General features: G+C 37.5%; 1 protein-coding gene across 1 annotated transcript; it reads left to right on the forward strand.

Annotated features, from left to right (window-relative positions):
- Window positions 1-15,338: 15,338 nt before the first annotated feature.
- On the forward strand, window positions 15,339-16,236 carry LOC149564262 (metallothionein-like protein type 2). Its single transcript, XM_089824129.1, has 3 exons — window positions 15,339-15,403; window positions 15,520-15,589; window positions 16,147-16,236. Exons 1-3 carry the CDS (start codon window positions 15,339-15,341, stop codon window positions 16,234-16,236), a joined length of 225 nt encoding a protein of 74 aa, XP_089680255.1.
- The last annotated feature ends 909 nt before the right edge of the window (window positions 16,237-17,145 follow it).

Consider the following 17,145-nt stretch of genomic DNA (forward strand, 5'->3'; position numbering starts at 1 on the left):
TTTGAGCCACAAGGTATGATTAGATCTATGGGGATTTGTATTAAAAGTCTGACAAGGAGACAAAAATGATACAAAATGTGTTGTTGGATCTATTTTGATGAATTAAAGATGTCTATGCAACAATTTAAAGTCATATTGTCAAAAATGTAAAAACTCTCTAAAAGTAGTTCAAAAAATTTTGTTTACCAAACACTCTGTTACAGAATTCAACCATTTATCAATTTTAAATCGTTGAGATTTTGCAGTAGACTCGTTACTCTTCCAAATACAATTGATTTCACTTTGAATGGTTTTGGTACATGCAAGAAATCGGATGTCGTAGAAGGCAAAATGCAGCAAAACTGCTTGTTTTGATAGCAGTTTGGCATTAATTTTTATTTCTAAAAGAAATTGTTCTCAAAGTTGTATGGAGATATGTTAATCTTATTTGTTCATTACCAACATTATAAGGGTAGATTGAAGTTTCAAGATGTTGATATTAGGTTTTACATGTTTATGTTGTGACTATTAAGAACGACAAGACAATTCTGACTGATTGAAGAACCTTGGTATGAATATATGTGTACGAAACCTTAAGCGACATTTGGGAAAGGGATTCAATATGAGTGATTTCGAGTGGAATGAAACAATAATCTAGAAAACAACACACAGACCAACATCCTATGTGCAAGGAGTAAATAACCTTTTCAAATTTAGTAATCGCAAGATTTATGGTAAATCTACTGCTTAAGCTTTATGGTAAATCTACTGCTTGAGCCCCAAAAATCCTTGTATAGGGTTTCTGTCCAAACCTCCTTAAACCATCCTTATAGCAGCATATTTCCATCCCCATAATTTTGGCAAACTATAGATATAATTTAAAAGTTATAATCTTCTTGTTAGATAAAATATTATTATAAATTAGGTCAAATATTCATGTTCGTTATGAATAATTATGTAATGTCCCCATCCTTTTAGCGTCTCGCAGTGGAGTTCCTAGCCTTGATATTCTCTCTGAAGGCTAAGTGGAGAAATAAGGAGAAATTGGTTAAATTAATTTCTTATAAAGTCATTAAATAAATTAAAATAAAATGGCGACTTTATATTTAATTAATTGAGAGTGCATTACTTATTGCAAGGGGAAAACTTCTAGTAATTGCAATTATTAAATATTTTATTAATTATTGTATTGCAAGAGAGAAGCTTCTAGCGAGTGCATTAATTATTGGAAGGGGGAAACTTCTAGTAATTTAATTTTCTATAAGCACAAAAATTATTGGAAAGAGAGAAACTTCTAGAGAATGCAATTATTAAATATTTTGTTTCCTTCTAGAAGGGTGAAGGAAAAGTATAAATAGAGGTGAGAGCTTCATTTTTTATCATTCGATTATTTTGAATTGCATTTGATATTAAGTTGAGAGAAGAAACTAAGGTTTTTGATTTCAGTCAGCCATTCAAGAACTTTAACTCTTCAATGTTGCAACCATTTGAGGTGTTGAAATACCCATTGAATTTGGTATTCAGGAGAGCTTCAATTCAGGAGTTATATTTGTACTTAAATTGGAGAATAGATTTTGGTTGTTGCTGTATGCATGCACGATATCACACTACAATATCGATGTTTGATTCATTTCCATTCTTGGGCATCACTATTATCAAGTTCCTCTTGTAACTATTAGTAGTTATCATTGTACTTTACAAGCATATGATTTTGTTGTGATAATTCAGAATCAAATTTTGGCATTACTGTAATCATTATTGTATGTCAATTTTTTGTCAAAATGTCAGTTGGTTGTAGGTATGCATTTCATATCTAGTTTCCATATATTTGCATTGAAAATACCAAAAGAATTGCACTTGCATATCAATTCTTTGTAAGAGAATATTACATTGGTATCAGAGCTTGTTTGCAAAGTATTTAACAAAATGTCGAACAACTAAATTAGAGAAGATTTTGGTGTTTGAAGAAGTTATAACTTGTTGGGGTTATTACATTAGTATCAGAGTTAAATCTTGCCATCCTAAGGGTTTAACAATCACATGCAACCACCTGGGGTTGACTCTCACAGATTTTCCACTTGTAGGAAATCTCTATTTGACAGGGAAAAAGATTTTTATAGGCAGCTAGACACCATGGGTGATAGGCAAGAGCATAGCCAACCAAGAGACAATAGGAATGAGGATCAAGAAAAGAGCATAACCCACCAAGAGACAATAGGAATGAGGATTAAAAAACAAGAGAATTTTACAGAGCAATGGCTATAGGACAAGAGCAAATGCCTCAGGCTTTGCAGACATTGACCACCATGGTTGACCGCATTAACCCATAAGATAGATGGAATGAGGAACACTGGGATAACAAGAGTGCAGTGGGATCACCTAGAGCTCATAGAACTCTTTTCAAAATAGTAGACATGCCCATATTTCCTACCTTTGTTAGAGAAGAATTAGTGCAGGAACCAATGGAGGAAGTTGAGGATAAGACATTTGTAGATATCCTTATGGCTGCAAATGATGAATGAGAATTATTGGCACCATAGGTTTAGGAGAGGATGACATTTGAACACTTTTCAAATTAGAATTTGAGAGCATATAGGTCACTCATACAAGATAGGAGGTCTAGGGGTCAAAATAGTAAGCAGAAGAGGGCTACAGGAAAGCTTACTATGCCTACATTTGATGGGAGTGCTAAGATGACAGCTCAAGCTTAGATTCATAAGCTTGACACATTTTTGGCACTAAGACCAATGACAGAGATTGAAGCTATCAAATATGCCACTTTGCATTTGGAGGGAGTAGCACATGATTGGTGGTACCATGGTATGGTAACACTTCAGCATAATTAGGTGGCAGAGTACCAGGACTTTGTGGATAGGTTGGCTAAAAGATTTGACAAGCAAGATCCAGATGTTTATTTTCAAAAATTAGCATAGCTGAAATAAACAAACAACTTGGAGTATTTCATTGGTGAATTTCAGCAGGTAGTAGTCATGGTGCCAAACATTTCAGTGTGTAGATTGATAGTTCTTTTCATTGAAGGCCTATCCAAACCACTAAGAGGTTGGATAAAAGTATTTGATCCCACTTCTTTATAGGACGCTATGAAAAAAGCAAGAAGTATGGAACATGCAGTCCCAACAAACAAATTTTAGTCCAAAGGAGCATCTTCTAGTAAGGATAACAAACCATTTTATAAAAAAACTAGAGAGAATAGATTGTTAAAATGATTCTAAAGATAAAACTCCAGCACTTTTTGACAGGGAAACATTAAATGATTTGACAAATAAAAAATTATGTTTCTACTGTAAGGGACCCTATCATGCAACCCATGATTGTCCTCTTAGACCAAAGGGCAAAGCTAATAGAGTTATGTGGGCATACTATGAGGAATCAGAATCAGATAATTCAGACCAACAATCTGATATAGAGGAAATAGATGGTGAAAAAAAGGAAGACAAGTTGAAAACTTGTCTAAAATGGAGTTCAAGGATGGGGAAAGAGATGGGCAACTTAGGGAAGCTTGTCTCACTATTATTAAGCAATAAGGATCATTTCAATGAGAGGAGTACTTGCTGGACAATGAGATATAACTTTGGTTGATACCAGTGCTACTCATAATTTCATTGATGCTAGATTGGTGGAAAGGTGTGGCATACAAACAAAGGAGTTTGGGAGAATTAGAGTGAGGGTAGCTGATGACTATGTCCTCAATTGTGACTGTAAGATCACTGGACTCATATTGGAAGTTAATAATTATGCCTTTAAGACAGATTTGTATGTTGTGCCTATGGGAGATACAGATATAGTCCTTGGAATGAGTTGGTTGCACGATATTGGTGAGTTCACTCTTAATCTCAAGGAGATGGAGATGAGGCTTAAAGTAAATGGGAAGACATAGATTCTTAAGGCAATCAGGAACAATTATTTCAAAATGGTTTCTTTCCAAAGGATGGCTAGATTGATTCGACATGATCAGATGGAGTGGATAGCAGAATGCATGTTAATGCCATCACAGGAGGGGCAATAGAAGACTAAATATCCTCCTGATATTTGAAAGCTTAGAGTTAAACACTCTAACGTGGTCAGTGACATTCCACCAGGTAGACCCCCAGACAGGGGTATTGAGCACATCATTGAGTTAGATGAGGGGGCTAAACCCATCATGATTACACCTTACAGGCATCTGAACAGGTTGAAGGATGAAATTGGAAAAACCATAAAGGAGTTACTTGTTATGGGCCAAATTAGCCCAAGTAAGTCTCCTTTCACTTCTTCAGTGGTGTTGGTGAAAAAGAAGGATGGGACATTAAGGATGTGCATTGGGATAAAAGTACAAAGTTGTGTCACCTATCAAGCTAACTTATTAGAATGACTGTATTTGAGTATTTCTATCTAAAAAATAATTTTTTTCAAACATATGATCTTGATAAAATTATTCCAGCTAAGTTATATATGGTCTCACACTTTTCCAATTGAAAATGTCTATTAAATGCATGTTTTATACTAGTTAGTATCCAATTACTAAAAAAATACAATTATTTTAGAAATTTGACATTTCAATAGCTCTTACTATCTATTATGATATTTTTTAATAACATATAAACACCATTTTATAGACATCAAAGTCAAGAATATTCTCATATAGAGCTCATTCTATTTTAATTAGATATAGTATATTTTAATTAAAAAATTCTACAAATACATATTTTAACACTTAAGAAGATGTCAATTTTGAGAAAGAAAAAAATATTAAATAATATAAAAATAAAAATTAAAATTATATGACATTCTAGAGGATAGAGTCCTCTTCTAGAATCTATAATTTTTCTTTTGGTTGGAATAGATTTATTTTGAAAAATGTGGTGGGAGATGAAAACTATCGATTTGAATAAGTTGAAATTTGAATCGTTATAAAAGAGAAAATATAGGTCTAAAGCCCATTTTTATTTTTGATTTTTCTAGCTACATATATTATCGATAATATAATCAAAGATCAAAGGGAAATAAGTTTATTTTCATATAGTTTTTTGGTGGGAACTAGACCCCTAATTTTCAACATTTTTCAACAACTAAAATTTATCTTTAAAAAATAAGAAAATATATAATTTCTTATTCCAAATAATTATTAAAAATTATAATCCTAAAATTCATCCATTTCTACACATTTCATTAGCTTATTTTAAAATTTTAAATAATAATACTAGTTTTATGTTAGTGAATGTGAATAAGTACACTTTTCTTATCCTTTTCTTTTGTAAAAAGGTGACACGGGTTTGTGCTTTTACCCATTGATTATAGGGTGCTTAATAGGAAGAAAATTAAAAATAAGTACCCCATTCCCAGGATCGATGAGTTGATAGATGAGTTTTGTGGAGCTTGCTTCTTCTTAAAAATAGATTTGAGATTAGTTTATCACTAGATCAGAGTTAGAGAGCAGGACATCAAGAAGATAGCCTTTAGATGTCACTGTGGCCATTTTGAGTTTGTAGTTATGCCATTTGGGCTAACTAACACACTTGCTAATTTTCAATCAATAATGAATAGGGCTTTCCATCCTTAGTTGAGGAAACTTTTACTTCTTCGATGATATCTTGGTGTATAATAGATCTTGGGAGGAACACTTGGTTTACTTTGACACAATGTTGGGGCAGAGAGCCCTTGTATGCAAAGGAGTCAAAATGTGATTTGGGTATGATAGAGTTGTTGTATTTGGGTCACATCAGCAGTGCAAAAGGCATATGCATGGATCCTGAAAAGATTTGTGCCATTGTGGAGTGGCCTTCATTAGTGAACCTTACACAATTGAGGGACTTTCTTGGATTATGTGGTTTCTATAGGAGGTTTGTTGATGGATATTTCAGACATGCAACACCCTTGACAGATTTGATGACAAAGGGAGCTTTCGTGTGGACTCCTAAAGCACAAGAGTGTTTTGAGAAATTTAAGGAGTTCATGACTTCCTGTCTAGTGTTAGCGTTACTAGATTTCAGCAAACTTTTTGAGTTGCACTGTGATGCAGGAGAAGCACCCTATTGCTTATGAGAGTAGGACATTAAGAGGGCCAGAGTGAAGCTTCAACATGTATGATAAAGAGATGTTAGCCATTATGCATGCTTTGGCTAAATTTAGGCAATATTTGGTAGGTAGCAAATTTTGTATCAAAATGGACCGTAATAGCCTAAAACACTTTTTGGGATAGTGACATCTCAATGATAGGCAACAAAAGTAGGTGAGCAAGTTACAGTCCTATGACTTTCATATTACATATTTTAAAGGGACATAGAATGTAATTGTTGATGTTTTATTATGTAGGCCCCATTTGAGCTTATTGATAGATATATCGAAGGATTGGAGATACTTGATCCTTGCAAAGTATGCAAAGGATGTGTGGACTGCTAGATTCATAGATGGAACTATTCAAGACAGTAGATATACCCTTGTGAATGAGCTCATCATTTACAAAGGGAAAATATTTTTGGTTCCATGCTCAATAATGAGGAGGATGGTTCTAAAATCTTTTCATAATTCACATATGGTAGGACATCCTAATTTCTACAAGACATACTGGCAAATTAGAGAGTGCTTCACATGGAAAGGGCTTAAAGCAAAAGTACTTCAATATATTAGGGAGTGTCGACCTACTAATAGAATAAGCAAGAACACTCTTATCCACATGGTTTACTTTAGCCACTTCCGATTCCTAATATTAAGTGGAAGTGTTTATCTATGGACTTCATCAGAGGACTACTTAGAGCCCAAGGTAGGGACTGCATATATGTGGTTGTTGATCACCTGACAAAGTTTGCACACTTCTTTTCGATCACTGCTACATAGGTGGAAGAGTTGTTCTTCAATGAGATATTCAAACTACATGGCTTACCTTGGAGCATTGTGAGTGATAGAGACAACAAGTTTATGAGTCATTTTTGGAAAGAGCTACTTAGGTTGTGTACAATAGAGCTCACTTCGAGCACTAGCTACCACCCTCAAACAGATGGTTAGACAAAGATAGTGAATAAATGGGTGGAGGGATATATCATAAATTATATAGCAGGGTAAAAAAAGGCATGGGTAAATTGGATTTATCTTTGTGAATATTGCTACAATACCACTTATCACACGTCTATTCAAATGTCACCCTTTGTGGCCCTGTATGGATATGAGGCAGCCAATTTTATAGATCTCCTTTTGAGTGAAAATAGAGTGCCCAGTGTAGGTGATTTGTTACAAGAGAGTTAAGACATTGTTAAGACTTTGAAGGATAACATAACCAAGGCACAAATTCAGTAGAAGTAGTATGTAGACCAGAAGAGGACAGAGTAGACGATTGAGGTTGGAGATATGGTATATCTTATGTTGTAGCCTTATCCTCAATCCACTCTTAAGAAGAGTAGTGCTAAGAAAATTAAGCCACAATACTATGGTCCATTCAGGATTATTAGGAAAGTGGGAGAAGTGGCTTATGAGTTAGATTTGCTAGCAGAGAGCAAGGTGCAGAACATTTTTTATGTGTCACACCTCAAGAAGGTGCTAGGACACCATATTGCTCCTTCTACAGTGCTCCCACCCATGGATGATGAGGGAAAGTTGATATTGGTACCAGAGGCTATCATTGACTTCAGGGAAAGAAACTTGAGGCGGCACACTATAAGGGAGTATTTGGTGAAATGGAAGGACCTGCCAGTAGAGGATGCGACATGGGAGAATGAGGGGATTTTGCAGCATCCAGACTTGAAGTTTCTTGAGGACAAGCAATTTTAGGGAGGGCGAATTGTAATGTCCCCATCCTTTTAGCATCTCAGTGGAGGTCTTAGCCTTGACATTCTTCGAAGGCTAAGACCTACTCTCTCACTTGCTCTTCCTCTCCCACTCCCTCTCCCACCACCTACTCTCTCTCTCTCTCTCTCTCTCTCTCTCTCTCTCTCTCTCTCTCCCATCCCCTACTCTCACTCTTACTCTCCCATCCCGTACTCTCTCTTTGCCACTCCCTACTCTCTCTCACACTCTTACACTCTCTCCCATCCCCTACTCTCTCTCTTACACACACTCCCATCCCCCCTCTCTCTCTCCCTCTCCCACTCCCTCTCCCACCACCTACTCTCTCTCTCATCCCCTACTCTCTCTCTCTCTCTCTCTCTCTCTCTCTCTCTCTCCCCTCTTGCATCCCCCTACTCTCTCTCTTTCACACACACACACACACACACACACATGCACTCCCATCCCCTCTATCTCTCTCTCTCCTCTCTCATCTCCTACTTTCTCTCTCACTCACACACTCATCCTCCTCTCTCTCATCCCCTACTCTCTCTCTCTACCACCCCCTACTCTCTCTCACACTCTCCCATCCCCTACTCTCTCTCTTACACACACTCCCATCCCCCCTCTCTCTCCCTCTCCCACTCCCTCTCCCACCACCTACTCTCTCTCACTCTCTCTCTCTCCCATCCCCTACTCTCTCTCTCTCTCTCTCTCTCTCTCTCTCTCAAGCTACTCTCTCTCCCCCCTCTCCCATCCCCTACTCTCTAGATCTCTCAAACACACTCCCATCCCCCCTCTCTCTCTCCCTCTCCCACTCCCTCTCCCACTGCCTATTGTATCCCTCTCACACTCTCTCTCTCTCCCATCCCCTACTCTCTCTCTCTCTCTCTCTCTCTCTCTCTCTCTCTCTCTCTCTCAGGCTACTCTCTCTCCCCCCTCTCCCATCCCCTACTCTCTAGATCTCTCACACACACTCCCATCCCCCCTCTCTCTCTCCCTCTCCCACTCCCTCTCCCACCGCCTATTGTCTCCCTCTCACACTCTCTCTCCCCATCTCTACTCTCTCTCCCATCCCCTACTCTCTCTCTCTCTACCACCCCTACTCTCTCACACACTCTCACACTCTCTTTCATATCCTACTCTCTCTTTTGCACACACTCCCATCCCCCCTCTCTCTCTCCCTCTCCCACACCCTCTCTCATTGCCTACTCTATCTCCCATCCCCTACTCTTTCTCTCTCAGGCTACTCTCTCTCTTTCTCCCCTCTCCCATCCCCTATTCTCTCTTTCACACACACACACACACACTCCCATCCCCCCCCCCTCTCTCTCTCCTCTCCCATCCCATACTCTCTCTCACTCACTCTCCCTCTCCAACTCCCTCTTCCACCACCTACTCTCTCTCACTCTCACTTTCTCCCTCTCTACTCTCTCTCTCCCATCCCCTACTCTCACTCTCTCTCTCCCATCTTGTACTCTCTTTTCTACCCCTCCTCTCTCTCAAACTCTCACACTCTCTCCCATCCCCTACTCTCTCTCTTACACACACTCCCATCCCTCGTCTCTCTCTCCCTCTCCCACTCCCTCTCCCACTGCCTACTCTTTCTCTCCCATCCCCTACTCTCTCTCTCTCTAGAGCTACTCTCTCTCCCCCACTCTCCCATCCCCTACTCTCACACACAAACTTCCATCCCCCCTCTCTCTCCCCTCTCCCAACCCCTACTCTCTCTCTCTCTCTCTCTCACTCACTCACACACTCACATCCTCCTCTCTCTCTCACTCTCCCTCTCCCACTCCTTCTCCCACTACCTACTCTCTCTCTCTCTCTCCTATACCCTACTCTCACTTTCTCTCTCCCATCCTGTACTCTCTTTGCCACCCTTACTCTCTCACACACTCTCTCCCATCCCCTACTCTCTCTCTCTCTCTGATCCCATACTCTATCTCTGCCACCCCCTACTCTCTCTCCCATCCCCTACTCTCTCTCTTACACACTCCCATCCTCCCTTTCTCTCTCTCTCTCCCACTCCCTCTCCCACCACCTACTCCCTCTCTCACTCTCTCTCCCATCCCCTACTCTTTCTCTCTCTCTCCACCATCTCCCATCACCTATTCTTTCTTTCACACACACACACACACACTCCCATCCCTCCCTCTCTCTCTCTCCTCTCCCATCCCCTATACTCTCTAGATCTCTCACACACACTCCCATCCCCCCTCTCTCTCCCTCTCCCACTCCCTCTCCCACTACCTACTCTCTCTCACACTCTCTCTCCCTCTCTATACTCTCTCTCTCTCTCTCTCCCTCTCTCTCCCATCCCATACTCCCACTCTCACCCCCGTCCCCTACTCTCTTTCTGCCACCCCTACTCTCTCACACTCTCACACTCTCTCCAATGCCCTACTCTCTCTCTCTCTCTCTTACACACACTCCCATCCCCCCTCTCTCTCCCTCTCCCACTCCCTCTCCCACCACCTACTCTCTCTCCCATCCCCTACTCTCTCTCTTTCACACACACACTCCCATCCCCCCTCTCTCTCTCCTCTCTCATCCCCTACTCTCTCTCTCACACACACTCTCAACCTCTCTCTCTCTTGCTTCTCCCCCATCCCCTACTCTCAATCTCTCTCCCATCACGTACTCTCTCTCTGCCAGCCCCTACTCTCTCTCATATTCTCACACTCTCTCCCATCCCCTACTCTCTCTCTCTTACACATACTCCTATCATCCTCTCTCCCTCTCTCCCTTTCCCACTCCCTCTCCCACTGCCTACTCTCTCTCTCTCACACACTCTCTCCCATCTCCCTACTCTCTCTCTCAGAGGCTACTCTCTCTCTTTTACACACACACACACTCCCATCCCCCCTCTCTCTCCTCTCCCATCCCCTACTCTCTCTCTCTCTCTCACACTCCCATCTCCCACCCTCTCTCTCCCCCTCTCCCACTCCCTCTCCCACTACCTACTCTCTCTCTCTCTCTCTCTCTCTCTCTCCCTCCCTCCCTCCCTCTCTACTCTCTCCCATCCCCTACTCTCTCTCTGCCACCCCCTATTGTCTCTCTCACACTTCCTCTCTCTCCCATCCCCTACTCTCTCTCTCTCCCCTCTCCCATCTCCTACTCTCTCTCTCTCTCTCTCACACACACACACACTCTCTCTCTCGCTCTGCTTCTCTCCTTCCCTCTCTATGCACTATTTAGGTCTTAATAGTGAGTGTGCACTAAAGCATGCAGGCACTATTAAGACTCAATTTTTAAAAAGCTTTAAATAGTGTGTACATGCTATAGTGCGCATGCGCTATAGGGCGCATGGACTATTTAAAGCTTTGCATTCTACCAAGCCTAAGGCTTGGTTTTGCCTTGGGGATCCAATCCAAAGGTTTGGAGTCTCTAAACTAGTCTAAGACATGTTTTACTGCAAACATACAAAAATGATTGATTTTTCTTGTGTGCTCTCCTTCAAGTTTCCTCATGGTTGAGCATTGCTAAAATCAGGTTACATGACATTGTAGGTCTCTGTGTTAGCTATATAACCATATAATTTATATCTTATTTGAACTATTTCAAGTCTTTCAACTATAATTTCTTTTGAATGTATGTCCATTTTTTGTTAAAAACCAACATGTACTAATTGGGCTATAGATTTTAGCTCGTTCATCAAATTTTGAAACAACTTAATTTTTTAGAAACTAGACTCGATTCTACATACTTTGAAAAAAAGAAATTTTAATTTTAGATTAGTTTTCAATCATTTCTAGGGGGAGCACATAGATATTTCATATTTTTAGGATGTGTCTAATTAAAAAAATCATAAAAGAAAACACATTATAAAATTACTCGAAAAATCTAGAATATACTTTGTACTATGTTATATTTTTTTTTTAATAAACAGTACCACTTTTTGTGGCCCCCTTTTTTGAGGACCTAAAACTAAACCATTTTGGAAAAAAATTAGTAGTTTAAAAACTAGATTCAAAAGACTACTACTTTTGTTTTTTTCATATCTTAAAATTTTGAGTGTAACTATCTTCAAATTCTTGTTGAACTTCAGAAATTGTTGATTTCATAAAAAAGGTGTCCACTTATACCCCCTTTTTGGCACCACAACTTGGTGCACTTACTCTGCATGCAAATGTAACGTACAAGACAATTTTAGTGAATATGAACTTATGTAAAACATAACAGCGAAAATACCGCTTGTCAGTACCAATGAGTGCAAAAGGCTGCATCTTGTGTAGTTTTCAAGAGGTTGAAAATTATATGCTTGAATCTTTGTTGCTTTCAATAGATGCACGCAACTATTGAAGGAGAATATGAATTATATCATCTTGTAAAATGTTAGGCCAATTTGTTTTCATATTGTCCAACAAGAGAGAACCTTTCGCATGTCACTTGAACTTCTATCTGTAATGGAAAAAAGGTGTGCGTAAATACAACATTGCAACAAAATTTTTGAAGGCATTTGATATAACTTGTCTATAAGTGTGGGAAACATGATCAAATGAAGAAGAAACACCAAGGAGAGCTGATTTCCATATCCAAGGTTGAGGGTAAGGCAACAAACAAAGAGTGTCATGAGCTGTGAGCATGACTACGAAACCAAAATGCATATGTATAGTTTCCAATTTAGTGCAAAAGGGACAAACAGGTAGAGGATAAACATATTTAAGGCAATTCCCAATAGACAACTTAACATGAAGAACATACCATGGTATAAGTTGAGACTGCGCATCAGCTTTAGACTTCTAGATTTAGAGGCCGAGCTTATTCCATTTGGACCCCAGGAAGGAGCACTTTCATTTGAAATTAAGACAAGATGACATGGAAATAGGGAGGAGTTGTTTGTAAATGGCTCATAGGGGGAAGAAGTAGATGCCACTAATATTATGCCATCTCCAGTCATTCAAGAAGTTTGCATGACAATCCAATGAAAGTAACCTATAAAGTTCAAGAGTAATTAGCTATTGAACTTCAAGAATTACTGGTTTATTAGAAACTGAGAGGCAGAAGCATGATTTAAGGAAAGGCCATGATCTCCAATCAAAGGTGGAGGGATCCCATAAATCTTAGAATTTGGTTCATGCATTATTATTTCGGAGTGATGTTGCTAGTCTTTGTGCTAGCAATATTTTAAAGTCATTTATTTGCAATTTTTGAAGAATATTTTGAGTCTTTGTGTTAACCAATATTTCTTATCTATTTGCAGATTTGGGAATATGTTAGTTTGCAGATTTGGGGAATACGTTAATCTATGCGCTAAATGTATTCTTACATATTTTATTTACAAGAATCCATTCACTATTTTTTGTTACTTATATTAAATTATCAATAGACTTTTCTTTGTTAATAATCAATATCTTGGTTACAATGTTTTATTGTAATGAAGGGAGGAAACTATTTAAAATATAAATAAATGAAAAATTAAGGGACCTGCCCCCTTTTCAAGTGGAGAATCACCATGTTCATGGTGATTCATTCCAGTACAAATCACTCTATATTTCAACAATACTTAAAGTTTGATTTTAAAATGAAAAAGAAAAGAAAAGTTAGAGAATACAAATTAATGTAATCCTTAAAGAAATGATGTATTTCATCTACTTATTAGATCTATATTGTTAGATCGAATTAAAAAAAAGAGTTTCCAGATAGTTAAACATTGCAATAATTTGAAAATATTAGAGAGCTAGCATTTCAGGTTTCATCTAATCACTGTCATAAACTATGGCTTACTAAAGATATAAATCTATCAAATCATAATAAATTACATGTTTACTCAGTTTACTCAATTTAGAGAATTTGTATCTTCTGCAATTCTGAGCATACTTGTGCGTTTTCAGACTCTAGTTGTTGCACAAGTTCTTCATTGGTCTTTTTCATTGTTTCTAGTTTAGCTTCCGGGGCACTGATAGTGGATTCGCTTTCCTGCCTCTCTTTTAATCCTCTCGCTACGGTTTCTTCAATTTTGTTCTGCAACTCTCTCTGAACCTCCACTTTTTCAAACTGCAGTTTTTGCACCTGCTCCTGATTAATCCTGTTCATAGTCTCTACGTCATCTTTTAACAGGCGGGTAGCAGCCTCACTCTTCACCCTCTCTTTCATTTCCCTATTTTGGGATTCATCTAATTTCATAAGCAACTCTGATTCGAGTTCTCTTTTCTCTGACTGCAATTTTTGCACATTTTCTTGATTTATTCTTTTTATAGCCTCTAATTGTTCCTCGTTGCTCCGTTTAACAGTTTCTAATTCATATCTCAAAGCACGGATTGCTGATTCACTCTCCACCCTCTCCTTTATTTCTTTATTTTGGGTTTCCTCTGTTTTCTTCTGCAACTCTAATTCAACCTTGCCTTTTTCCAACTGCAATTGTCGCAGATGTCCCTGATTAGCCATCCACATAGTTTCCAACTCTTCTTTATTAGTCCTCTTTATGGTTTCCATTTCATCTCTTAAAGCACACATAGAAGCCATGCTCTGCTCCCTCTCTTTTCTTTCTCTCTCTTCGATTTCCTCTATTTTCTTTTGTAGCCCTAATTCTACTTCCCTTTTTTCGGTCCGCAGTTGTTCCACATTTTCTTCGTAGTTCCTTCTCATGGTTTCTAATCTATTTCGTAACACATGTTTGAGTTCCTTAATGCGCTCCTTTTGGCTTACAAGGCAGAGTGCAAATTTTTCCATTACTCTTGTCAGTACAAATTCTACCACAGAATCAAGTTCATCTCTCTGTTTCTCACCAAGAAGAGCACCCACAACGGTCAGAAGTGGTTTGGGTGATGTTTTATCGAGACATTCAAACAGCTCGGACTTCTCCAGTGCTTTATTATCCGGATATGCCATTGCTTTCGATTGCATAACCTCCTGAAAGGCCTCTCCAGTCTCACCGTGAGCAGCTCTGCAGAATGTATTATGGCATTTTCAACATAAGCTGCCGGATTTGGGGTTGCGGAGCCGCTACTTCCAAGTCGGAATTTCATTGCTAAACTTCTTTCTAGATTCAATTCTTTAAAAACCAAATGTTGTTGTTCGATTTTTGCAATATTGCAGAATTTCTAGATTTAATTCTAAAAGTAAATATTGTGTTCGATCTCTACAATATCACAGAATGTGGCTGTCTAAAATTCATAAATAGAGCTCAATCCTTACGTCGATACGAACGGATTCGATCCTCTAAAACCTAATCTCTCTATTCCGAATGTATTCATAATTTTTCTTAGATAGATAGATAGTATTATTATTATACTGTACAAGGATCGCTCACCATTCTTTGGTTCCGGTCTTGCTGTCCAAAAGAGAAATTGATTCCAACGTTCAACTTGCCAGAGCCGGTCTAAGGGAAACATCAAATCTTAATTTCATTAAAACAACACTAACAAAGCACTTTATATAAAATATTCAAAACTGGGAATCTATTGATAGTTCTCTGAATTTAACAATTGAGACAGAGAAACTGTAGATGGATGCCATTTGAATGGTGTACAGGCTTCCTTTTGTTTTGCCAACCCCACCATTTCACAATAAATACCAGACGATGAATTGAGTATCTCACAATTCATCCAAATCAGTTTTATTTGCTTTGGTTATTTCAGATCTTCTTTGTTATTGTGAAGATGTCTTGCTGTGGTGGAAAGTGTGACTGTGGAGGCAACTGCAGCTGTGGAAATGGCTGTGGAGGGTAAATAATCTTCCTTCCTGCCCTTAACTTCAGCTAATGCTTTTCTTTTCCTTTGTATGATTTCAAGTGAGAAGATTGAAATCTGGTTTTTTCTGAATGGTTTAATGTGATTGCAGGTGCAAGGCCTTCCCAGAGAAGGTTGCAGAGGCCCCTGTTTTTGCTGCCACTGCTTCTGACATGGAGTATGTTCTTTTCTCTTCTGTTACATTACATTTTTCATGTGCTTATGTTATTTTCCTTTTATTTTTCATAGATCTAATTATGTTTTTTTTTTCCTTTTGTTTTTCATATACTCAATTATGTTTTTCAATTCTGTTTCTCATATATCTAATGATCTTTAAATTTGAAATTAATTTTAACATGGTACTGAATTCTGAATTGAAATATGTTCTTTTTCTTCTCTTTCTCATATTCATATACTCAATAATCTTTAAATTCGAAATTGATTTTAACATGGTTGATGATGTGAATGAAAATTGGAATATGTTCTTCAGTCTTCTATTTTCTATATATCTAATAATCTTTAGATTTGAAATTAAATTTAACATGGTTCTAATTCTGAATTTGGATATGTTCTTGTCTTCTTTTATTTTTCATATCCAAAGATATTTACATTTTGAATTGTGAATGATGTTTTTTTTTTCTTTTTCTTTTTTATATATCCAATTATCTTTACATTTGAAATTGATTTTAACATTGTACTGAATTGTGGATGAGGTGAATGAAAATGCGGGTATAATAAGGAGATGAGCGTGGCAGGGGAGAAAGGATGCAAATGTGCATGTGAGTGCAAATGTGGAGACAAATGCACTTGCAATCCTTGCAATTGCTAATGATGAATAAAAGTATATTCACATTATTATCATTTTCTATTTTAAGTTTTAATATATCACCTTTGGTATGATATACCAAGGTTTGAATATTGTAATGTGAATGAAAAGAGTCATGGCTGCTGGTACGACATGATTTTGTTATTAATATATTATTGAGTGTTCTTAACTTTAATGCACTGTGATAATTGGGTGGTTTAAATGAATTATACCTGTATGTGATCTGATATTTTGCTTGAAAATTTATGTTTCATTTGGAAAAGAAGGGAAAATTTATGTTTCATTTGAAGTTTATGTTTTGGGATCATTTGTGTGGTCTTTTGTTTGAAATTTGAATAAAATGTTGTATTTCCATGACTATAGTTTTGATGGCCTTCTGTACAAGTCTTCTTAATGTTTTTGGGAAGACATTGGTTGAGAACAATCTTAGCAAAATAGAAGATAGAGATTGGGGATTTCAACTAGAAAAATCTCTAACTGTAAATTTCTTGAATTCTCTTAGATGATTAATCAAAATTGAAAGAAAATAGTAATTTGTTTTATTTGATAATCATGTCTGTGCAAAATTGTTATTGAACAAATATAAAATGCATCTTCCTTTTTATTTTGTTGAAGTGGATTTGAAGTGCTGAAACATGTGTTACACTAAGATGATTTTGGAGGTTGTTTAAAGATATCTGCTATAATAATAAAGTCTATGTTATAGATATCTAAATGATATTGAATTCAATTTTATTTCAAATTTAAAAAAATGATCAAACAAACATGCATTTTACCATGGGGAGGTCAAATTATTCACTTTGTCATATTATTTAATCTGTTAAACGGAAAAATACTCTTTATTTCTCTGTTTAGTGAAATGAATAGAAATGTTAAATTAGTTTTGAATTTAACTTATCTAACTATTGTTAT

Source organism: Cupressus sempervirens, chromosome 4 (genome assembly GCF_028749045.1).
Source record: "Cupressus sempervirens isolate cs-2001-9-10 chromosome 4, ASM2874904v1, whole genome shotgun sequence".
Taxonomy (NCBI): Eukaryota; Viridiplantae; Streptophyta; class Pinopsida; order Cupressales; family Cupressaceae; genus Cupressus; species Cupressus sempervirens.

What these genes read in the sequence shown, in the direction of transcription:
- LOC149564262 (XM_089824129.1), top strand. Translation starts at nt 15,339, where the DNA reads ATGTCTTGCTGTGGTGGAAAGTGTGACTGTGGAGGCAACTGCAGCTGT. An exon ending in TGTGGAAATGGCTGTGGAGG is followed by an intron (nt 15,404 to 15,519) that starts GTAAATAATCTT and finishes ATGTGATTGCAG; the next exon opens with GTGCAAGGCCTTCCCAGAGA. An exon ending in CTGCTTCTGACATGGAGTAT is followed by an intron (nt 15,590 to 16,146) that starts GTTCTTTTCTCT and finishes GGGTATAATAAG; the next exon opens with GAGATGAGCGTGGCAGGGGA.